General features: G+C 34.0%; 1 protein-coding gene across 1 annotated transcript; it reads left to right on the forward strand.

Moving 5' to 3' along the window:
• On the forward strand, positions 1-26,336 carry LOC149804491 (protein cornichon homolog 1-like). The gene is made up of 5 exons (XM_089940708.1): positions 1-112; positions 9,468-9,536; positions 13,707-13,819; positions 18,100-18,243; positions 20,955-26,336. The coding sequence occupies exons 1-5, from the start codon at positions 32-34 to the stop codon at positions 20,980-20,982; spliced, it is 435 nt and encodes a 144-aa protein (XP_089796834.1). The 5' UTR covers positions 1-31; the 3' UTR covers positions 20,983-26,336.
• Positions 26,337-26,579: the final 243 nt, after the last annotated feature.

Genomic DNA, 26,579 nt, shown 5'->3' on the forward strand with positions numbered 1-26,579 from the left:
CACGTTGGAAGCCTACAGTACACTATCGAAAATGGCGTTCACGTTTGCAGCGTTTTGCTACATTCTTGCCCTTATTCTTTGCGCTGTCTTGATATTTTTTGCAATTTTTCACGTATGTTTCTACTTGGATTTGAAAAAAAATATCTTACTTGTGACATCGATAGTTAAATATTTTTATCCTCAAGCTTCAGGCGTTGGTGGGGTTGGGGGGTTGTGACCGATGTTACGCTTGTGACTGATGTTGATTTTCTGAACAACTTGATCTATTAGCTGGATCTCATTTTCTCCTTCAGCAAAGCCTATCACTTCATTCTCTGTCAATTTCAACTCACAAAACATTAGTTTTAAATTAGTTTTAAGACCGTACATTGTAACAAATTAATATTTTCTGTCAACAAGGTATCCTAGTGAAAATAGTGCAAGTATATCACCTATTTTCGTTGTTCGTTTATGGCCGACATGATTTATGGAAATAGACCCCTCAGAAAAAGAGATAATGCTCCGCATACACATTTAATTATCAGTCTGATATGCTTGGCTGTGATGTATGGTACTCGCAAAATATCATTTTGAAATGTAAAAACTTGCTTACTATTTGTGATGCCACATTGACTTTTATTGGTGTATTTACTCACCTCTGCTGGTGTATTTGCTCACATCGACTGGTGTATTTACTCACCTCTACTGGTATATTTACTTACCTTTACTGGTGCACCATATCCACCCCAAGATAATGAACAGCAAGCTTAGATGCAAGTTCCATCACATATATGATGTGTCTTTGTGCATTTACATTTTTTAAAAAGTTTAGTCAGAAATATTTGTATTTTTAAACAACTGACTTTTGACACCTTTCCATTATGCCTGTGGAAGGAGATTTGATCCCCTTCCATTAAGCCTGTGGCAGGAGCCAAGGATGATCCACTCTCGAAGGGCTACGTTGGGCTCTGGGAAGTAGAATAGGCCTGGTTTGCTGATCAGCATATAACTAGAGAGAAACAGTGTGGGGGGGGGGGGTAGGAGTTGCAGTAGTTACTGTGCCTGGTTCATAACACAGCTGGGGTGGATTGATATCCTATCATTGGATTAGTTTGGGCAAACTATGATGTATCCAGGTACTTTATTCCACTTGCCTATGCACTAAAAAACCTATTTGTATTGTGCTGTAAAACACCAAAACCAGACTTATCTTGTGGCTGGTTACCCCAAGGACAATGTGACTACAGTTTTGTTCATTTATATCCATTTGTTTATGAGACAGCATATATATGTACAAAGTTTCCCAATAAATATGGGGAGTACAACTAAATTAGGTTCAAACCAGAGCTCTGGTATGAATCAAACAAAGGAGTATAATAGAGAAAGAGTAAAGGTGGAGAGATAGCCTAGAAAATTATTTTTTTTCCATGCAGCATGAAACAAAACCAGTTTCCACAATGACAGAGAGAAGCATATTCAGATAGACTTAATCAGTAATTAATATAGTTGTCAGTCAACAAAACTTTGAGTTTAATAGTATTAATAAAAATACCAATAATTATTCATTAACACAGTTTATCATTCCTAACAGGGAACTCTGGCGGTCAGCCATTTTGCCAAAGACATTTACAAATGTAACAAAGTGAGCTGAGGTTAGACATATTGTTCATCTAGTCTAGAAACAGCACTTAGATCTTAAACCTGAACTTGACACCCACTGGGTTATAGGATGGTGTTTCAGCAGCTGAGCTATCCATTAAAGATAACAAAAACTGCATGTAGGTCATGGTTACTTGGAGAGATCTGCTTCAAGTTTGATCCTCCCTGGCAAATAATCGGCAGAGGATTTACTAACACTACTGTTCAAAGGCAGGAAGAGTTTATGTGAAGGATTGTTGTTCATCCATCTGTTAGCACAAGGTTTTTTATTATTACTACTCCTTGTCTACTTGAAGGATGACCATAAAAATTTATGCTTTGATGCCATGGTCTAGTTGGCCCAGAATTGAAAAGATGTCCCTCTGACATCCAGTTTGGTTAGCCTGGTGGCCATGGTGGAAATTGGGATGTCATTATGTCTTCTGATTGGATGGTCATATAACATGGGTTTTCACTGAAAGACATCTTGTGATATCTACTGGTATTTTGTTCTCAATGAAAATGGTCTGACATCCAACATGGCCATTCTGTTCTGACATCCAACATGGCCATTCTGTTTTGACATCCAACATGACCATCCTCTTTTGACATCCAACATGGCCTTTCTGTTCTGACATCCAACATGGCCATTCTGTTATGACATCCAACATGGCCATTCTCTTCTGACATCCAACATGGCCATTCTGTTCTGACATCCAACATGGCCATTCTGTTTTGACATCCAGCATGACCATTCTCTTCTGACATCCAGCATGGCCTTTCTGTTCTGACATCCAACATGGCCTTTCTGTTCTGACATCCAACATGGCCATTCTGTTATGACATCCAACATGGCCATTCTATTCTGTTCTGACATCCAACATGGCTATTTTAATCCTGTGTCCAGCCTTCTTCATTAAGTAACATAGTGAAGAAGGCAGGGTACAAGACTATGACCACCATGGCATATGTTGCTAAAATCTTAATTTTGATACTCCTAAGCAAATGGTCCTAATCAACATGGGGTTTTCACTAAAGGACTTCTTCCGATGCTTAGTTGGATCTTTATGAGTGTTACAGGACTAATCTCGTGTTTATATAAATAGGCTAATCAATCCAGTGTTTAACAATGGGTAAATCAGGAGGACATGTTTTCACCCTGGAAATACAAAAATCAAGACATTTATTACAAACATGCAATGCTGTTGGGCATTTCTGCGCACTAACCGCTCCGGTGACCTAGTGGTTAGAGTGTCTGCCTCGGATGCGGGAGGTCGTGGGTTCGATCCCCGGCCAAGTCATACCAAAGACTTACAGAAATGGTACTAACAGCTGCCTCGCTTGGCACTCATCACTAAGAGGTTAGCATTAGGACTGGTCAGCCTGGTGTCAGGATAATGTGACTGGGTGGGACATCATGCTAAATGTCTGAAGCATGATGCCCCAGTGCTAGACATCACTATAAACTGTTACACTGCGGACATTCTAGTGATATGACTGATTTTTTTTTAAAGCTACATTAAAAATCCAAACCACACACACACATTTCTGCGTACCTAAGGTTTCCGTCTCAGTATTGAAGCAAAATGCATACTGAATTCGACCGATTACGAAAATAAAATGATTACCATTTGAAAAGATGCAATTGTCACCAGAATATTCTATTGAAAATAATACTAATTTTGGACACAAGGGATACCACCCTCTGTTTTCATGACTCAGGATATGTCGGCCAATTCTGCGCACAGCTTTGAAAAAATGTAATGTTTATCCATCAGGCTATAGAAATGATTTACATTACTTTGGACTGTTTCAGTCAGCAAATCAGTTGAGTAGTTAGGTCAGGTTTATAGCTAGTTTTACAAAATTCAACGAAACATTGCCAATAAATAGCAAGTGATATTAAGCCAACTGAACCGAGCTTGTAAAAAAATTAGTAAAGTTAAACATTTTTTTAAAAAAATAAGCTGTTATGTGGAAGAGAAATAACAGTGAATAGGGTATAATGTGTTTACAACATCTTGTTTATGGGGAAAAAACTACTAAAGAATTTAGAAACAGACTATAAACTGTGAAATTTTTGTGAGAATCCCATTCTAGTAACAAGCTGACGTGTTGGGTAGCAGATGATTTTGTACATGTAGGACAACTTGCTAAACTGGAAACTTGGATTAAGATGCAGAATTATTTTACTGTATACATTCCCATTTTTTTTATACCAGTAATGTATTTATTTGTATGATTCTAACAGATACATAGTAAATAGGATTTTCTGGGTTACAGGTTCAAGAAGGTCATGGAGTGGGTCTTCATGTTGACATTCAGAAATCACATTTTTATATGCATTTCGAGTCGAAATGTGGGATATTTTGTACACTTTATGAATATCACTTTTCTTAATTAAAGTACAATAGTTCTTTCTTGATACAAAATGGATTTTTGACAAAAAATAACACATGATCCAATGTTTACAGAAATGACATATCATTGCGCAGAATTACCTGATGTGCAGAATTGGTCGACATGGTGGTACATCACAACATTGTCATGAGCATATTACTTATTTTTGCATCTACATAACAATCCATTTACCAGTACATTCAGTAAGATTGATTCCAGCTCATATTCATTAGCTGACTGTGTAGATGGACAAGGAAACTTATAAAACACAAAGGTGCAAATTTCAAATGTATAAGCAATCAGTGTGCTGGAGAGAGAGAGAGAGAGAGAGAGAGAGAGAATGGTAGGCTCTGATACGAATAGGCAGATGGTTAACCTTTTAAGTACTCAAAGCTGAACAACATTAATTCCAATTTAATATGTGAACATTATCACATACATTTTGGAGAGATATATGCGAAATATATAAAAACTGATATATCAAATATGTATAATATACAAATTATATAAATCTAGGTCCTTATCATATGGGACAAAGGTCATAGTTCGAATATCACTTTTAAATGAAGCACCAAACTTATATCCAGGAATGCATACAAATTAAGACTAATAATTACCATTCATCTAAATTGGTATTGCAGCTTATGGACATGAATATTGAAAGAGTGATCAACAATAGGGAAAACAAAGTTTTTTCTGCTAGCACTCGTGTACCGTGCAGAGACATATATAAGATCACAAATCAAATGAAAATGTAAAATATGTTTATTAGCATTATGTCGTATTTATTAAGTAAACTTCTGCAAGTTATAACCCTGTAGTGAGCAATATCACCAAAATATCATGAGTAGCAATTTAAAGTGATCATACTTTTCATCCTTAACAGCTTATAGCTGAATCTAAAAAAGAATCTAAAATGAGAAAAATGTACTTAATACAAGGAAAACATCAAAATTGACAGAATAAAATATGCAAACAATAAAAGTACTAAACTCACTGCAATCCATGCCTCCAAATATCCATTACAATTGGAAATACGTTCCCCAAGAAAGTAATCCAACAATCAGAACACTTTAGAAAGAATGTACTAGACTGACTCAGATGTCTATTAAAAATGATAAATGCATGGACAGAATATATTAACATTATCAAGTTGACCAAAATGAAAGTTGCTCTTGCTTGTCCTATAAATGGAACCAAACAGAGTGAACAGTAATCAATGTAGCCTAATTGGCCATAAGGATAACAAAACAACTGGAAATCATGGCTCAAGGTTGCCTGATTGAATAGTGAGGTAGATCAGAACAGAAAACTAGCAATAATTGCAACTGGTGATTTTGTTGCAACTACAAATGAATATTATATAAAATGATAAAAGTATCTAACTGTACCTAATTAAGTCATGACTATTATATAAAATGATAAATTGTCTGTTCCAGCTACATGTATTTGAAAATGGTGACCTTCTGATATTCGGTGTGACCACCATGGGGGCCATCTTAAAAATCTTGTTGTCACCACTTTTTGTTTTGTAAATGAATGACTGTAAAAGTAGTGGGTTTCACTAAAAGACAATATGACAATACATGTACATGTCAAAACAAGAGCAGGCCATTATCTGTACATGCCCAAATTAGAGCAGGCCAATACATGTACATGTCCTAATATGGGCAGGCCAGTACATGTACATGTCCTAATATGGGCAGGCCAGTACATGTATATGTCCTAATATGGGCAGGCCAAAATCTGTACATTCCCAAATAAGAGCAGGCCAGTACCCATGTATGTCTGAATAAGAGCAGGCCAATACATAGGACTCCAAGTTGCAAGTAAATTACTTGAAACTTTGACCCAAGTTCTAATTGGTGAGTAAATTTTGGAGAACAGTCGCCAACTAGCAACACTCCTAAAAAACAAGGCCCAAGCTCACTGATATCGATCACAGGGGCTCATATCATTGCTTACAATTTACCTATCAGTAATTATACATATATCAGAGATTTTGAAATCAATGTGCCCTACTCCTGGGACAAGCTCAAATTCATCTCAGGCAGGATGAAGTTTCTAAGTAATTACCCCACTGGCAAGGCCAAAAATTGAATTGTGTTTTCCTAGTGTTTTGTTACTAATTGAAACAAGTTTTGACAAATAAGAAATAATATTGCTATTCTGAACTTATCAGTTACATTTTAATCATAATATTTGTATGTATCTGGGATTAACCAGTGTTCATGTCCCTAACCCAGCCTCGGGCAGTTTGTTTGCTGTCTGAGTATAAAGATTGTTTTGATGCATGTCGCTATCTTTAGGCAAGTAAGATGTTACTTGTTAATAACATAACTTATGAGATTTCATTGAGAGGCATTGTTTGGACAACAACTAAATAGATAAAAATAAGTGCTTTCAGTCTCAAAGGTTGGCCTGTCAAATATTTTGATGCATGATTTCAAGGTGACTAGATGATAATTGTGATATATATTGATAAAATCCTTGTTCACAGATCTTTCAGTTTTAAGTATAAATTAATCCTTACAAAGAGTCTAGCTATCATTTATGTTGATGTAATTGATGAAATGAGTCTGGTATCTTATTTAGGCAAGAAAAGGAAACTTGACAAAGTTTCTAGCTGAAATAAACCTGTTTTATAGACCAGTAAGCAGTATGATGCTGCTGAACTGGCAAGAAATTTACAGTCATCATGGATTGATAAATACTCATGGCTAGCACACAACTCTCTCATATCTTATCTAGCTACATGTGTATTTTGAAACCATTTACTACCTGACCATCAATTTTCCAAGCTGAATTTGACAAAATTTGTAAATCCCAGCATGTTACGATGTACTATAAAAACTACAAGGGGACGGATACTTCTAACATGACCTTTTTAAGAATCAATGCTGATATTTCAAGCTACTGGAGCCATGATACATGTACGTGACCTAATAAGAGCAGGCTCACCCTTTGGTCAAAATTCACATAAAAATAATCTTTTCTATGTGTATTTCTACCAGAAGACTCAATGATACATGTATCTGGTTGGTTCGAAAATGCACTAATCTGACATCCACTATAGCCAAAATGATGACCGTTTTTGAAAATCTTTTTGCTGCTCCTAGATGGATGGTCATATCAACATGGAGTTTCACTAGAGAACTTTTTATGAGTTTGTTCCTAAATGAAATAATGCAGACCTGATATTCAGTATAGTCACCAATGGCAGCCATTTTGAAAACCTCATTTTACGTACTAATACTGAATCAATGGTCATATTTACATTGGCTGTCACTACATGACTTAAAATGGTGTCAATCTCAAAACCAATACGGCTGTCGCAGCAATTGGTTTGAAAAGTAGTATTGCTAAAAAATATTACACATGGTATCTACACTTGGCAGTTAACTTTTTGGTCAGTAGAGTGTCAGTTCCTTCATGGGATTCATGTTTAGTTTTACTACAATGACTCAGGGCTCGAAATTAGTGGTAGTCCGCTAGTCTGAGGCTAGCAGATTTCCTGTCAGACTAGTAACTTTCATAATGTTAATAGTCCTATGGGCTAGTGAGTTTTGGTTATCAATAGTCAGCGTTTGTTTACGCCATTCCCTAATAAAGACTTGACTTAGCAGATGTTCTGTAGAATCAAAGTAGTTGCCGTTGTAAACACAGTCATAAAATATTAGCACAAGAAGATGAAGCCAATTTCTGCCTCGAAAAGGTACATTTCTATAACAAGAATCCATCTGATTTTGTACATTTCACTTAACAGCGCCAATTATGGTCCCGTCATTAACAATGGAAGTTTGGTAATTGATCCTAATTAATCTGATAACAAATTAAATGAAAAAAATTATGTATCACTTTATTTACTCGACCACAGTTACAAACTTCAAAGCGGTATATGCAAATTCTCCAACAGTCACAAACAGGAAACTGTATATTTTATATTCCTATCGAAATAATTATAAGAATTAGATCAATTTATTATGATAACGTTATTGACACATCCTTTCCATACTATTTTTTCTACGATGATAAGAATAGTTTTTATATTTTTCCCTTGCAAGAATGAACAAATGTAATTGAATGCACGTGGAGATATCCAAGTAGAATGCCATACATTTGTTGGGAATTAAAATCTCTGAGCATGGGCATCTAAGATTTGAAAATTTTCCGCCTTATTATTAATTTCAACAATACATTGAGGTTCGATTAATTAGGAGCAATTACCAAACTTACAACTTAAGATACCGTAATTGGAGCTGTTAAATACAACGCACCGAGTGTCAGATGGCTTCCTTTGATAGGAACACACCTTTTCCAAGCTGACACTAACACTATCTTCTGATGCTAATATTTTATAACAGTGTTTACAGTAGCCACTGCTTTGATCATGCAGAACATCCGCTGAAGTTAAGTCATTGTTAGGGAGAGGCCTTTTAATTGTGGGAGGGGGCAAAGACGTGTTTTGAAACATGTTTGTTACACTGACTTTCTTATATAAAGGACACTGTGCCATTCCTTTTCTTGCTTTAAATAATTTGTGTCAGCTATACTATAGCATATCGTATTTCAAAACAAGGCACAATTCCCTCATAAGACGGGCAGAATGTGGCATTTGATAGAAGGTGTTCAGCCACTGGAAAAAATTCAAAAGTTGAATGAGAATGATGAGGAATAATTCTTATGATAGGGAAAAGCGTAATGGAAAATTCAGAAGAAATGGACAAAAGACAGGGAATGGCTGAATTATGATGAGGAAAAGGACGTTATATGGTGTAACTGGTGTACACAGTTTGCAAAAACAAACATACAGAAAACATCCTGTTTTGTTGCGGGTTGTTCGAACTTTAAAATTGAATCGGTAAACATACATGAAAGCTGTGTGACATTGTTTTGTGAACAGGACTAGTAAAGGTTTGGCAGGACTAGTAAATTTCTCAATATACTAGTCCTTCTGGCTACAAAGAAATTTGTGTTAAATTCGAGCCCTGTGACTCCCAACAAATTTAGTACAACATATGTCATCTTGGGTTTGATAGTTGTATCTTCCATTTATTGCCACTCCAGCATTTAATGACTGAAAGTATATATACAGTAACTCTGTGATGAACTAAATAAGTTCTTATGTTCATTTTCTAACTACACAAAAGCACAAGTAACCATTTGTTATAACTGCATACATAAGGGCAGACATGTTCTTATTAGGCATGCACAGGTTGATAGAAATAAGTATGTCATCAATTCAACTGCTGTTCAGATTGACTGTTTTAGACTGCATCAGCTGACATGAAATTTAGATAGAACATGCACAAAACTGCTATTTAATGCATGAACAATACATGACAAGAATCTGTGGAATAAAGTAGTTTTCAGTGTCTAATTTGAAATACATTTTGATGCATCACTCAAAGTTGTCTTGTATACATGCCATGATTTATTTCTTCTTTCAGATAATTGCCTTTGATGAGCTAAAAACAGACTACAAGAATCCAATAGACCAATGTAACAGCTTAAATCCTGTAAGCAATAGATTTAGATCTATGATAAATTGAAATCTTTTTCAGGACTACATAGTTAAGATTCAGCCTCACATGAAGGTCTCATAACATTATAAGTCTTGCATTGCACAACTTTTTCCTGTTTTTCACAGACAAGGGGATTTAATAATAATAATAATAATAATAATAATAATGATAACAATAATAATAATTGTAAATTGATGCATGTAATAGTCGACTTTATGCAAAGAGAAGACAACTTTATTACTCTGACCTATTTTATATCTTTGAAGAAATCTTAAATTGATGATAATACCTTTCTAAAACATGAATACTGTAGCATTTTGAATCTTGGTACACTTAGATTGGTGTGTACATGTACATACGGTGGCCACTATTGAATGGTCCCTTTTAAAAAATTCCTTCCCTATTCAGGACTAATTCTGTGCCGTGACCATGCACCAGTGACCATTATTTTGTATCTTTTATGTCCAAAAGTTCCATCCATGGTGCCCATAGTATTTAGAAGAGAAAATAAAGTTAGATCAGTATGGCTGACTTTAGACTGAATTGAGTGCATCCCAAGCAGTCTGAATAGAGTGCGCTTATTGCCAAAGAAATATAACACAATCAGTTTAAGTGGCTGATAGAAATATCTTGCTGATTTTATTTACTGATAGAAATGTCTTACTGATTTTATTTACTGATATAAATGTCTTACTGATTTTATTTACTGATATAAATGTCTTACTGATTTTATTTACTGATATAAATGTCTTACTGATTTTATTTACTGATAGAAATGTCTTACTGATTTCATTTACTGATAGAAATATCTTACTGATTTCATTTACTGATAGAAATATCTTACTGATTTCATTTATTGATAGAAATGTCTTACTGATTTCATTTACTGATAGAAATGTTTTACTGATTTCATTTGCTGATAGAAATGTCGTACTGATTTTATTTGCTGATAGAAATGTCTTACTGATTTCATTTACTGATATAAATGTCTTACTGATTTCATTTACTGATAGAAATGTCTTACTGATTTTATTTGCTGATAGAAATGTCTTACTGATTTCATTTACTGATAGAAACATCTTACTGATTTCGTTTACTGATAGAAATGTCTTACTGATTTCATTTACTGATAGAAATGTCGTACTGATTTTATTTGTTGATAGAAATGTCTTACTGATTTTAATTGCTGATAGAAATGTCTTACTGATTTTATTGACTGATAGAAATGTCTTACTGATTTTATTTGCTAATAGAAATGTTTTACTGATAGAAATGTCTTACTGATTTTATTTGCTGATAGAAATGTCTTACTGATTTCATTTACTGATAGAAATGTCTTACTGATTTCATTTACTGATAGAAATGTCTTACTGATTTCATTTAGCTTGTGCATATGTTGGGCTCACATGATGTCTCATTGATAGAAAATGTAAGCAAGCAAGTATGAACTCTTCAAAGAAAAGAGTGCTGCCTTTATTTCTAAAGCAGTGTTCATGGATTAAAAAATGTTGACTCTTATATCCAGAATAAATTCTAGAGGGGAATGGTTACTAGAGGGGAATGGTTGCTACAGCTTGAGGAATTCAGATTCCAGTATGGAAGGATTGTGACATGGGAAGCTGATCATGATCATAGACACTTGGATAATGAATTTATTAATTTCTGCAATAAATATTAACTATAAATGGCCATTACATGTGGTTGTATTGCTATACAAAACTCTCCATATGGTTACATCTCTGGGCTTTTTGTTGGGATGCAAAACTTTGCATATGGTTGCATCTCTGGTAGTTTATGTTGTGATACAAAACTTTGCAAATGGTTGCATCTCTTGCAGTTTTTGTTGCTGTACTAAATTTTGCATGTGGTTGTATTGGTAGTTTTTGTTGAGATACAAAACTTTATGGTTGTACATGTGGCAGTTTTTGTTGTGATACTCAACTTTGCATATGGTTGTATATGGTAGTTTTTGTTGCAATACAAAACTTTGCATATGGTTGCCTTTCATTTTTTGTGGTTCTATATTAATTTTGCATATGGTTGTATCTGGTAGTTTTTGTTGTGATGCAAAACTTTGCATATGTTTGTATCTTTGGCAGTTTTTGTTATACTAAACTTTGCATATGGTTGTATCTGGTAGTTTTTGTTGTGATACAAAACTTTCCATATGTTTGTATCTGTGGCAGGTTTTGTTATACAAAACATTGTTTATGGTTGTATCTGGTAGTTTTTGTTGTGATACAAAACTTTGCCTGGTTTTATCCTTTGTATATAGAGTATCCCTATATGTTTTGACCACTCTCAATTCTGTGTTAAAGTATGCTACATTATTGTAGTTGGACACTGACTTTGGAACAGAATCATAAAAGTTGAAGGGGTTGAGGATCTTTCATTTTTAAAAAAAAAAATTGCTAATTTGTTTTTGCCATGCATTAGTATAAAGCCATAGTAATCAGTATGCATGTTAATTATGGGGATTGTTTGACACTTTCTTTCCTGTATTTTTGAACATGTCTTAACTTTTCATTAGCTATTCATCTTTAACCATGAAATAAAGCAGTCTATTCCTAAGCCTGTTTTCAGCAGGAAACTATAAGGCAGGGATAAATCCATATTAGTGGTGACATTAAACCATTTTCATTGCCCAAGCCAGTTTCACACCTGTTGAAGTGTACATCATTCATATAAGATTATGTCAAATACCTGTGTACCAGTTCCAGTTAAAACAATTATTTTATCACATCTGAATATGAGTTTCTTAGCAGAAACTCCAGACTCCACATCAGTCCTGTGTGACATATCTGGTATGGGTTTTGTGCATTTAACTGAGTGTTAAATTCTACTTGCCTAGCATGTGAACTTTTGTGTGCACCAGCCTTGCCTTCAACAATCTTTGATCCTTTTTTGGGGAATGAGCACATAGCCATGTAAGCTTGGGTGCTTTTACATGAGAAGTAGGCAATAGGTGCATATATATATAGAGAGAGAGAGAAAGAGAGAGAGTTCAAAAAGCATTACATAAGAAACATTTGCTTGTTTGAGCTGTTTGCCAACTGTAAACAATAATAAAACAACTTACTTCAACAGTCCGACATACTTACATTCATACATTTATTTCTTCTTTTGTTTTAGTTATAAAATTAAGCTTCTGTGCTAAAACTGCATATCCCTCCCCATTTTTCCTTTATATGTTAATAATTGATGCATGAAAATCATTCTACATGAAAAAATTCTCCTTGTCAAATTACATGGCATTAAAATACACATGGATAAGGGCTGGCCATTACATATACTCCACTCCCCCAAGTTATAATTTCTCTTTAAAGTTAAATGCAGAGAAACGATTTTGCATGAATGGAATATACTCAACACTTGCGTGCAGTGTTAAAATATACTGGTTAAAATAATAAATACCATTTATATGCATGCCAGTTATACATATATGTAGACACAGAAGGACAAGACAATGCAAAACATACAAAAGCACACATATGCAATAAATATTAATGTGTCAGAAACATCTGACTAATAAATGTATCAGGTAAAATGTAGGAAAAGCCATCCAAAACCATCTGTAAGCAACATATTACAACAGTTGGGCAACCAGTACAAGCATGTACAGAAGCCAAGAATAGAGACTAAAACGCTAAACATTTTAGATTCTAGTATTGTCTTGTATATATAACAAACAGACAATATAAACTGCAAAACTAGTTTTTTCTCTATCTTTTGTTTAAATTTATTTATTCGTGCCTTCTGATTTAACTCAGCCCATTTTTAACTATCGATTCTACAGTGATTACACTTTGTCTCTGGATGCATCTTGTGCCTACCATCTGGTCACCAACTAAAGCAGGTCAGTGTGACCTATAATTTGCTGTCTTTTTGCAAGGGGATTTTTTTTCTTAGAAACAACAAACTTAGGTAATCAAGCCATATTTCTTTACTACTATATCTTAATCCTAGAGTCTCCTGAAATTCTTGACCCTGCCAGTAAGTTCTAGTCACAAAAATAATTTCAGTTTAAGGTCATGAAAAATAAACACCATTTTCAGAATGTTATATAATGCTTAAAGAAGTCATATTACCGTTACTTACTTGTCTGTTTATTCATTTGAAATTTAGTACTTATTTCTTGTCCCTTTTTTTTCCTTCTCATTGCAGTTGGTGTTACCAGAATATATCATCCATATATTTTTCACGTGCCTGTTTTTGTTTGCTGCAGAATGGCTAACAGTCATTATTAATGTTCCTCTTATAGCCTACCATATCAAAAGGTAATGTACAATGAAACCTGGTGGAAAAATAGAATCCTTTTTTTTGTCTTTTTAATTAGAAAATAATGGAAGTTTTCAAAAAGTTTGAGATGCATTTCTATACAAGCTATTATGATTTTGGTGAATGAAAAATGATGGATGTAAAATGAAAAGTTATAAATGAAACACCTCAGATGTTTGACAGAACTAACAGATGAGAATTTACTTTTTTAAAAATAGTAAGTCTCCCTCTTCTGTCTTCTAATACTCTCTCTGTTCTGTACAATTCCATTATTTTGATATTTTTGTGTGTGAGTGGAGCTGTTACTATGTCAAATACAAGTTTACATGTTGCTATGTCATATGCAAGTTTACATGTTTCATCTTGGGTAAAAGCAGTGAATTAACAAAGCACAAGATGGATGTTAGCAATGCTTATTTAAATAAGAAATGGTGTTTCATTATTTTATCCAGAAATTCATGTTATTTTTTATTTGCTATTTTTTTAATGAAAATATTACACTTTTGGTATTTATAACATTTCTCTTGATAGCCATCCTTGGTACACCTCATAGAAAGGGGAACAACCCAATTCTTTTAAAGTTAGGTAAATCAAAGAGATACATGCTGAAGAAACAAACGTTATTAGACTTCATTGCATTAAATGACATATGACAGTGCTAAGTGTATCAGCTGTTATTTCTTTAAAAGTGTATTGAATGCTTAAAAAAACCAACAACATAAAGTGATACAGGTTGTGTCTGCTTGATGAATCTGGCTTTCTTCAGGTCTGTCTAGCTTCTAACTTACATTCAGACTTGTTCACATTCTATACATTTAGTTTATTCTCTTGTAAGTTTGTTATTTTGATTTAGTGTTGATAAGTTTTTTTACAAGTTTGTAAAAGACAATGGTAGATTACCATATATACTCACTTATGAATTGAGTTCTACTGTAAACAAAATAATCGTGATCTAGCATATTATAATGCTCCTGCAAATATGGGTCTGTGTTGTTTCTTCTGCTGATTACTTCTAACAAATTGCACAGACCCAGATATTTTGGCACATTATGAGATTGCAGTTTGCAGTTGGGCTTGTGCAGTTTGTTTACTCTCTTGGTCTGTGCAGTTTGCAGTTGGGCTTGTGCAGTTTGTTTACTCTCTTGGTCTGTGCAGTTTGCAGTTGGGCTTGTGCAGTTTGTTTCCTCTCTTGGTCTGTGCAGTTTGCAGTTGGGCTTGTGCAGTTTGTTTACTGTCTGGGTCTGTGCAGTTTGCAGTTGGGCATGTGCAGTTTGTTTCCTCTCTTGGTCTGTGCAGTTTGCAGTTGGGCTTGTGCAGTTTGTTTACTCTCTTGGTCTGTGCAGTTTGCAGTTGGGCTTGTGCAGTTTGTTTACTCTCTTGGTCTGTGCAGTTTGCAGTTGGGCTTGTGCAGTTTGTTTACTCTCTTGGTCTGTGCAGTTTGCAGTTGGGCTTGTGCAGTTTGTTTACTCTCTTGGTCAGTGCAGTTTGCAGTTGGGCTTGTGCAGTTTGTTTACTCTCTTGGTCTGTGCAGTTTGCAGTTGGGCTTGTGCAGTTTGTTTACTCTCTTGGTCAGTGCAGTTTGCAGTTGGGCTTGTGCAGTTTGTTTACTCTCTTGGTCTGCAGTTTGCAGTTGGGCTTGTGCAGTTTGTTTACTCTCTTGGTCTGTGCAGTTTGCAGTTGGGCTTGTGCAGTTTGTTTACTCTCTTGGTCTGTGCAGTTTGCAGTTGGGCTTGTGCAGTTTGTTTACTCTCTTGGTCAGTGCAGTTTGCAGTTGGGCTTGTGCAGTTTGTTTACTCTCTTGGTCTGTGCAGTTTGCAGTTGGGCTTGTGTTATAAATGAGCATATATGGTATTAATTTTCAACTTCCTAATGGAGAACTATTCAATGGTCCCTCCGCGTTAGGAAGATCATCTGCTTAACTGTATTAAAAGCTATAGCATGTGATCAATGAATAGGGAAAAGTACTATTTCTGTTCTCTGTATTGCATCAGTTGCCAATAATTAGATAATTAGTTGTATACCATGTCACTGAGTAATTAATAAGCTGTCTGTTGATCATGCTCCCTTCATAATGCATCACTGGTTAAATATATCAAGTAGTACAGAGGTGGTTGTTTAATAGTTAACTGTATTTTCCGGCCTATAAGATGATACTTTTTGCCCAGAAAATCTTAGCTTTGTCTTATACTCCGAATCGACATATATATGGATTATGTCATCCAAATTGCTTTATCATATTTGTTGTATGGAAAATAATTCTCCAAAAGTACGAAAAATAATGTGAAAAAATATTTCATTTTATTGAAGAAATGAACAAATATAGGATCCCACAGTGAGTATTTTAAACAATTACATGATTGTCAGTATTAAAAATTAACATAGATCAGATGTAATTGTGCTAAAGCTGCATGCACCAGTAATGTACTTTGTTTGGAATATATGTTGTTTAAATTTAATTACATATATGTGCATTAGAATTTACAAGTTAGAAGATGAATAACCATGACAAAGACATATTCCATCACAATTTTCTTCTTGCACCTAATGATCAAATAATTTGTCTGCCCCATTGAGAGAGAGACAGACAGACAGACAGATGTCTTCATGATTGTAAATCTGTATTCACTTACCTGATGACTGAATTTACTTGTGTACAAGGGCAGTACCATATTCCATAATCAATTAATACCACTAGTTAAGCGATTTCCTTCTAATTTTTGTTTCCACTTCCATTATTGAAAGAATCACATGGCTTTGTTGTGGTATTTACATGTACTTGAATATGCTATGGCTGTATTCAGTCATTCCAAGCTGACACCTATTTGAGGTCAAGATTCTGCAGATTAGATCAGATTAGTAATGCTACCAATAGGGAAATGAATCTACCCATGGGTATTATGAATACCATACCATATAATGAAAGGAAATGCCAGGTGATTACTATTGTAAATTTCTCAGCCATTGACATTTTTGAACTTGCTGACAGAACCAACAGCAATATAAAGTACATCTAGCATGAGCTAAGATCAAAAACAGTTGCTGCCTAAGTACAGGAAGAGTACATGCGCTTTAAACAAAATCTTAATTGTTGGGAATGGAGGGGTCATTATACTTGCAAAGAAAATTAGACAGCATGCAAAACGGTCATTCTTGGGATTTAACCTAATGGAGACTATATGGATATAACTATTGTGAATATTTAAACCCTGAAGTAGTATGGTATGTATTTTCATAGTTTCCATTTACTGTTTCATTTATTAATGTTTTCTCTCTTTGACAAAAGCTTCAGCAACATGTGGGCAATAAGTTTAAATAAAGAACAAAATAATTCACAAAGAGCTGAACTTTCTCTCTCTCTCTCTCTCTCTCATATTTTGGACCATATTTGGTTTTGATCACGAGGTGCAAAAGGAAGAATGTGATGGAATGCATATGCATCCTTCTCTCTGTATCTCTCTTCCCCTTGTGGAATTTGAATCCTGCTTCTGAGATTTTTAAAGTCACTATCCAGAGCCTGTGTCTGAAATTTTTTTTCTTTGAACACTGCTTATGTTGACAGTTTATCCATATCTTCATATATGATGATGTTTTTCTTTGTATAATGTTTGTCTTGGCTACGTTGATTTTGCATTATTCCAATGTGCCTGTAGCACAAGTACATCTATAAATTATTCCTGAGTAGATGTATATATTAGTCTTAAATAGGATATACATTTAATTATCTTTTCTAATTGAGACTGCTAGTGATTTCTTACTGTCAGGATTTTGAATTGTCCTGTCTTAGACCGTTTTGTCTCATGTAATAATGGTTGTCAAAGAGAAGTTAAAGCTGTCATAGTAGTTGTGAAAGACAAGTTAAAACTTGTGTGATAATCATCGATTTATTATCCATTATTCATTTATTATTTTCACTGCAGAAATATGTGAGTCATGGTTATCACTTTTCTGTCACTGACTTTGCTGTTTTCATCAATTTTAAATTTATTGGTAGACAGATACAGTACAATACTTTACATGATACATGGACACAGGTGAGACATGGGTTCCATAGAACATTTATGCACAGGTACAGGTGAGACATAGCTCTATTCAACATTTATTTATTTATTATTTTGTAATATATGTTGGTCATGGGCCTTTTTTGCATAGGACTTGACCACGAATATAGAAGACTGTGATAACTAAACAAGTATTTTGTTGTGAAAGATTGGTAAGCGAGTTTTGGGGAGGGGATACAATTACACAAGAATAATTTTGGTAATTTTTTCACATATTGCAGGTATGCCAGTCGCCCTGTGATGAGTGCCCCAGGTCTTTATGATCCCACCATCATTATGAATGCAGATGAACTGAACAGAGCTCAGAAGGAGGGATGGGTCAAACTGGCATTCTACCTGATCTCCTTCTTTTATTACCTGTACAGGTATTTCCAGATAATTATTAAACATGAATTAAACTGTTACATGCACAGGTATATCCCACTTACTTCACCTGGATTAAATTTGTTCTTTTCACTCTAAGAAGGAACCATAGTGGCTCTTTGGGTAGACATGTAATCTACGGTTTGCAGGTTCAGTACACACAGGCTGCCTTAATTTGTACTGTTGAGGCACTTAACTCCGATTTTCTCAGAATGATATAGCTAATAATATGCTGAAAAAACTGTTAATTCTCATCCAAAAGTCAAGCTTCCCTTGACATGACAATTTTTATCATGCCCATATTAGTGGGATGCTTGGTGTAGCCATGTCCTGCATCATCTCAACATCTCCATTTGCTGCACTGCATCGTATTTATTGTTGCTTCCTCACCCTCATTGTTTCATAACACCTTTGAAATGTTCCAGTTCACCACAAGACCTGGTGTTTTAAAGACTGCTGGGGCCAATTCATAAAGAACAATTTGTACAGTTTTTTCACCATTCTACCAGAGATATGTATGAATAATTATGACAACATCTGTACAGTAAAATCTATCTTAAGAGACCACCCCTTCTGCCACTAAAATGAGACTCATGACAGGTGGTCTCTTATAGCAGGTTTGTGCAAGATGATTAGTTTTCAAGGTCAAAATTCATCAGGGCTTAAGAAGGGAAAAACCCATATTTACTGTACATGCATTGTATTTTTTTGTGGATAGTTCTCGTTAAAATATTGCATTTATTTCATCTCAAGAATACATCTGTCATAAAAGATTACATTTTTATTTGAAGATTATGTGTACATGCATTAGCGTATAAATTGCAGTATTAACTTAGGTAATATTTATTTATTGGCAGTACAGCAGTGGTGAGTGATGTGTACTTTTTCCAGGTTTATTGTCAGTATCATATGATGCTACCTGCATGCCCAGTTGGTCTTTGAAAATCGGTAGCCAGGCTCAGTTTTTGTTTTGTACAGAGCTGATTAAATAAAATGGTCAGTGTGTTTATCTCCATTCTTGCAATGTGGTCATTGATATAATTCATGTTTAGAACAATCTACACTTTGCTTTCAGGCTGTTCTAAGTGGTTGTAGTTGCGAAGGATTAAGTAAAGGTCATTGGTGGTTATCTTTGTCTATGCAGTGTTATCATTCATAGCAGTGTTAATTCAGTTATTTTGCCTATTTGTCATATTTGCTGGTCACATTATGCAGGTGTTAGTTCATGTTAGTGCATCGATCCATGCATGATAACTGTGGTCATAAATGTCAGGTGGTCACACACAGCAGAGGTCATTCAAGATGGATTTTGCTGTATAAATAGTGTGATGAATAGACCTTTTATGGTGATAGCATGACAGGGCTTTTATGTTTACCTCCACATCTTCAAATGTTTCTTGGGAAAGTCACTGTCCCTGATCCAAGTCATGAAAAGTATCTTCATGCACTTTTTAGTCTTGATATAATCTTGATATGCATGTTTGAAAGCCCCAGTTCTGGTCAGAAAAGACATTCTTTGGTACCCATACTAGTATGATTAAGATATAATCTTGATATGCATGTTTGAAAGCCCCAGTTCTGGTCAGAAAAGACATTCTTTGGTACCCATACTAGTATGATTAAGATTGGTCAACCAACTAGATAATTTATGCATATCAGCAGATGAAATAGGTGTCAGAGAAGGAGCACTGGGTAAATAGATCTATTATATCTTGACTGTATGCATAAACTGAGTTGCTACTTAGCACCCACCTGTACTCTAAATCACTTATATTTTGCAGTCTCTTAGCTTGTTCTGTGGATATTCAGGATTCTAGAACAGAGAGGGAAACATTAGTTATAATAACAGATTTGAATTCTCAGCTGAAACTCCTCATGAATTTTCATGAAATCTTGGATATAAGTGGTTTAGAGTGTGAAAATCATTGAATGGCAGCAGTTCTTTGCTGATTCTGGTTAATGTAAATATACACACATTGTGATTCCATTCTGTGTATTTCTTAAAATTATGTAACCCCAAAAATGTTGATTACTGTACAGTGAACATGATTATTTAGTTTTTTAGTACTAGCCTACAAATTAGTGGAACTTTCAGTATAAATAATTTTGATAATTCACAGGAATGAATTACAAAAAATACTTTTCATCACAGAGTATAGTTAATAACATTATGATCAAGAGATCTGATCTGTCATTTTGACACTTGCTTGGTCTAGTGTTACATAATGACCACTGATGATGCAGGAGTTCAGACCCCACAACATGCTTATATTTGTTTTCTTAATTTCTTTATTTTATGTATTATATTGCCTTGACTAAGGTATGAGAATTATGTTACTACTGATATTTTCTATGCAAATGTACACAAAACACTGCAGAATATAATTGGTAAATTACTAACATTATTGGGAGGGATACAGAAATCTTCCACCTCAGTCTGAAATATGTATTGCTGGCCAATACGTTTGAGCATAAAATAAAAAGAAAAATTGCCTGTTCTGAGTGAATAACATATATTTCATTTGTGGGTGAAATCACCCACTCAAAGAATATATCCATTATTCTCTCATTCCAAGCAAACACCCTCAGTTTGTTCTTTTGATTTTCATTGGCTAATGCTGCCATACTGTATGAAATTAAAAAGTTCTTTTGATTCTCATTGGCTATTGCTGTCATACTGTACAAAATTAAAAAGTTCTTTTCACTATTTCAGCATGATTTTTGTATTGGTATCTGCATGAGATGATCTGCCCATCTAAGGACACTATGATGTGAAAGGAACCAGTTGGGAAGTACAACCAGAGAATAGTTATAAATTGAGAGGAGGATATGGAAATTTTGCAATCATTAGTTTGGTTTTCTTGAGACCATTTTTAAGTAGTATTTGATTCATATTTTAACTGTACCTCAATAACCGAAAGTGATGTCTAATGTATGAAAAAAGTTTGTTTTTCTGTTTCCTGGCAGAATAGAGTGATGTAAGTTCATTTGTGCAAATGTTAGTGTTAATACTTTCAAGGTTTATCTAGGTTGAACTTCCTTTTTGGGTATGTGTCCAGTGCAAAGTGACCAAAATTGAGTCAGAATTCCCCATTAAGATATACCTTATTATTAATTCTAAAATCTTATTATATGCAGTAGTGGCATTTTATAGTACTTCAGCATACTAGTGGCTGTATGCTACTTATACATGCAACTTAGATATTTTGTTTATCAGTGGCAATTATTATTTGGTATATGAAACTTATTTATTGCTAGCACTTGATACAGTAAATTCAGATGAGGTATAGAACATATTTTACAGTTTTATGCAATATTGAATTGAATTAAAGACTGGTAGTTGGACTTGTCAGCAGAGGAGGCAGATTGCAAGGAAGACCATTAAATGGATAATTTGTCCAGTTTAACAAAAAAAAGTATTGCAGGGCAAATAAAGAATGAATGCAGTCAGAATGCAGATTGAATGCAATTTAAAAAAAATGAATACATGCAAAATGATGAATGCATTTTGAAGAAAATGGAGAGAGCAAATGCAAAATAGAATGTGCAATCATTGATGAATGAAAAACAAAAATAGAACAAAAATTCATTATTGGGTGGATTTGAAAATCAAATTTTTTAAAGCTGTGCCACTAAATTTGCTGGGTTGAAAGACATTTTGCATGATAGTCCAGATCAAATTATTTGCACAGACATAATTTTGCGCCCTATACAAGATGTGACAGATTTCTGGTCGAGGCAGACATAATTAAATACAATAATAATGTGATAACATCATCACTGGTAGTTGCATCAGTACAGTTTATATTGGAACAAAACAAAAAAGTACCCAGTTTGCTCAGAGATACTCTACAACAATGTTTTTTAAATATTATTGAAGTTGCAGTTACATTTTATTTATAGTTAAGTCAATGTTGACCTTGGCATTTTATGTATTTGCTGTTTTATTAAAGCATATTTATAATGTGACAAGATATGAAAGCATTAGTTATCTCTCTTTATCACTCCAAATAATTGGAAACCTCAACTTCAGTAAATTTATTTCCATTTAGTTCTTGAAAAGCAAATATGAAAGGAAATTTTGAATGGAAGCATTAAAGTAAAATCTTACTATATTTCAGAGACCATAAATGAAAAATGCTGAGATGACAAAATGTGTGTTTTTGACTGTCATTTATGGACTTGCATTTTATATGTTTTTAAAAATGTGTTTATGATGGCTATTTATGAACCTACCCGTAGTTTATGTGTTTTTAAATTGTTTTTGTTGTGTTATGGCACAGCAGGACTTTGAAGGTTATATTGTACTGAGGCAAGTAAAGTGCTTTGCTCGTTGAGACACCACAAAGTCCCATCTAGGCTAATCCAATGGAGGCAAACAACTTTTAGTGTGATAGAAACCTGCAGAATAATGTTATTGGATGAGTAACTTATGGCTATAATTAAGCAGCATCATTCTGTACAATTTAGATATTTCCCTAATTTACCTTTAGAATCACAACTCAGTAGCAGTTATTTCAAAGTTATTATATGGCAGTGATGCCGAATACAGTAATTTTAACTTCTATCCAATTTCAAGGTTATTACATGGCAGTGATGCCGAATACAGTAATTTTAACTTCTGTCCAGCTTGAAAAGGTTAGAAAATTATCAGAGTTTTCATTTTCCTTTGTTACTTCATACAGCCAACCTTGCTCTAACAGTCTGTTAAGACAGCCACATTTTCAAGACCCAGAACAATATTTCCATATAAAGTGAAGTGCCATGATATAGTTGTGCCATTCTTAATGGTGGATCTCTTGTACAGGTTTTTCTGTAAATCTAAAGTTCCAAAACTTAATTTAGCAGTTTCTTTAGGTCATGAAGAGTAAGAATGACTTAATATGGTGCTTAAATTAAATTGGGATGAAAGGCAAAAGTGTGACTATCTGAAGTTATGTGATTATTGCACAAGATTTCACACATTTATAAACAGTCCTGAGATAATATAATTATTGAAGGATTTAGCTGTTTTGAGTGTCCCTTAGATATTTTATTTTATCACAGAGGTGGTACACTTTACTTATAGTGTTTGCAGCTTAATAGTTTTGATATTGCAACATGTCATCATATCACTTGATGTGACTCTGATTGATCCAGATAAGTCCATGAAATTCTTGCACAGTATTCTCTTTACTGATTGGCTGTAATGATGTGAAAAGTTTCCTAACCTCGCAGTCTGGAACTTTATGTTTTTACAATTACTATGAACATTTTTGGTGGCCATTTTTTAAATCAGTTCCCGGAGTGAAATTGGAAAATATGGTCACATCTGTCTGAATATGGCCTATTTACCCAATGGGTATAGGTTATCATGCATTGAAAAATGGTGTAAAACCCCAAGACAAGAACAACAAATAAAATAAAACTAAGGATATCTGTCACTTGATAGCAAATGCGTGTGTTAGATGGGAGGTATACCTATAAAAAGGAATCTGACCTATATACAAATGTGGTTTAAATGTTAACTTCTAGAAGTAAATAAACTCACCTATGTTCAAAGAAGAATGTGGACATAAATTGGTCTACCAACTAACAGAAATTTTAGATGGTAAAATAGTTCAAACTTGCTACAGTAATGTTTCTTATCTGCATTTCTGACCCCTAATAAAATTTGTTGATGTTTTCTGTTGTCTCCTGTTTTCTTCTGTTGTCTACTGTTCCAAATCAAATAATGCAAATATCGGGTTACAAAAAAATGACAGTAAATCTGGGAACTTGTGCATCCAGTAATCATCCTTGCACATAAATATTCAAACAATGAAATTTTAAGAAGTGAAACTGACACACTTTAGTGTTAACTTGGATTGTCTACCCTAACTGGTATAAAACTGTGACGTCACACGCATCCGATATTCTGTGTTGAAAATGATTTTTTTTCTTTCTAAAATATTCCATTTATCTGGAAGGACATTTGCTTATAATTTTTAATAAAATTTCTACTTTCAAATATTAATGGTTGTAGAGCTGCATCTAGGACTATGTTTTATGCACAACAAATGAAAGCATCTATGTCAAAGTGAAATAAGTTAATCTTTCTTCTCTCTCTCTAAACAATTTCCACAGCATCTATGTCAAAGTGAAAGAAATTAATCTTCTTTCTAAACAATTTCCATTAAAATAAAGCTATGTGATAAACAGAATCTCAACTGGGTAATAATTTATGAAACTTGTTGAATAATGTCCAGCTTTTGCTCACCAAGGTTTGCAAAAACTGGACATTATTCAGTTTGTTTCATAAACTCGATATTAAATCATTACCGATTTGAGATCATATATATATATATATATATATCCTCAATGTCAGCAGTTATGTAATTCATGAGATAATATACATCTGTGAAGTGGCACATCTCATTGGTAGGTAATTAACAATTCAAGATGAATGTTGTGGAATTGTTAAGTTCTTTGTGGACCTTTGAATTGCTACGTGTACACGTATGTAGTGACAATTTATGCTTGATTCATTTACATGATTTGCAAGGTTTTGTTCCTGCCAGTTTAATATTTAGATATTTTTGTGCATTTTTAATTCAAAAAATCCATGAATGTTTTTAATTTTAAAGAGATATTTATACAATGTAGAAGTTTGTAATCAGAAATGTCCCAGTATAATTAAGTATATATTTATAGTTTCTTTTCACTGCATAGTAGCTACAAATTCAATCACTTATTTTAATTGTCTGCCTTTTGTATACTTTTAAACCTACAGTTATTGTTTACTCTTATCTGTATTGCCTGTTTCTTCACTTTCTTTTGTGTAGTTACAAAAAAAGGCATATAACAGATTGGTTTTGAGTATGTGGAGTGAATGAATCAAAGTCACAAGTGGAATTTGCACTACATTTTAAAGCATGTCATTGATCTATCCAAAAAATGTTTCTTTGTGCAAAGTGAATGAACAATGACTTTGTTTGGACTGAAGATTTGCAAAGTTTTAATTGCTGAAAAGATTTCTTGGTTTATCATTTATTTGGGGGTAAGCTGCTTCAAGAGGTATTTAATAAAAATGTTATTAATGTTAGTGACTTTTGTAAACTGTCAGTATACCTATTTCATATTTTAGGGATACTTTGCACACTCATACTCAGCCTAAGTTAATTTTTGTTATGAATTTGTGTATGGAGTCATGGCAATTTACAAATGGAGAAATCCAATGAATGTGACAGTTTTACAAATCATGCCGTTCATGTTGAAATGTGCAAATTTTATTGGGTATACATATATTGCTGTTAAAGACAAATTTTTCTTGTCATACCTGTTGCAGACTTTATGCTTGTATAGAAGTGTACAGAATTTTAATGACAGTAAACTTGTACCTTTTGTCATAGCAAAAGTTGGAAATCTTAAAAATGAAAGTTCTTTTCATTCATTAACTTAAGTGTTGCCTCCTAATAAATGTATATATTTAGTTATCTGTAACTTAATCTTTCTACCATCATGGAATGGAACAAACTTCCACTGCAGCATTCTTCATTATCTTAGAGTGTGCTAATAACTATATTTTAGCAATCCTTTGAAACTTGATTTTCCCCTTTACAAAACTCAAGTCAGGAATTTTGTCCTGACAAGGAAGAACAACTCTACATGGCTGATTCTTCCTGTAGAAAAGAATGACAAACAATTTGGAGATTTTTTAAAAAATATGCAGTAAAACACATGACATTATCTTTTACTCTTATAATTTTGTTTTATTCACCCAAAGCTAGTATTGTCTAATCTCAGTAACAGATATCTTCGCATAATTTTTTTAATAATTTAGAATGTGCTATTAATACCAGTTGAAAGGTAAAGTTGTTCACATGAGTATATGAAGTTTTCCCTATTTATTTACCTTGTTATAGGTTGACAGAACATGTTTGCTAACTGGTGGCAATATTGTTCAAACTTTATTCCTCTCATTCATTCTTGAGATATTTTTACTGTTCTGTATCATTTGGAGCTTTTCTTCATCAGTAATTATTTGGAAAAATCTGAGCTACAAACATTTACTTTCTGTTGTTTAGATATTGTAATTCATTGCTCTGTTGTATTAAAGATATGCAGTAGAATTTAACTCATTAATATTTGAATTTATTGATAATCCCCCATCCCACCTCATCTTCAGTCCAGACCCTTTTGTTTAGCACTGGTATATACTGGGATTCCTTTGTTGTTGTTGTTGGGTTTAACACCATTTTTCAGCACATGATAGGCTATACATGGCGGCCAGTGTTAATGGTGGAGGAAGAACCCAGGAAGAACCACTGACCCACGAGAAGCTACTGGCAAGCTTTCTCACATACCCACATTAGCCGAA

This window comes from Sinohyriopsis cumingii, chromosome 2, assembly GCF_028554795.1.
Source record: "Sinohyriopsis cumingii isolate HCF-2022 chromosome 2, ASM2855479v2, whole genome shotgun sequence".
Taxonomy (NCBI): Eukaryota; Metazoa; Mollusca; class Bivalvia; order Unionida; family Unionidae; genus Sinohyriopsis; species Sinohyriopsis cumingii.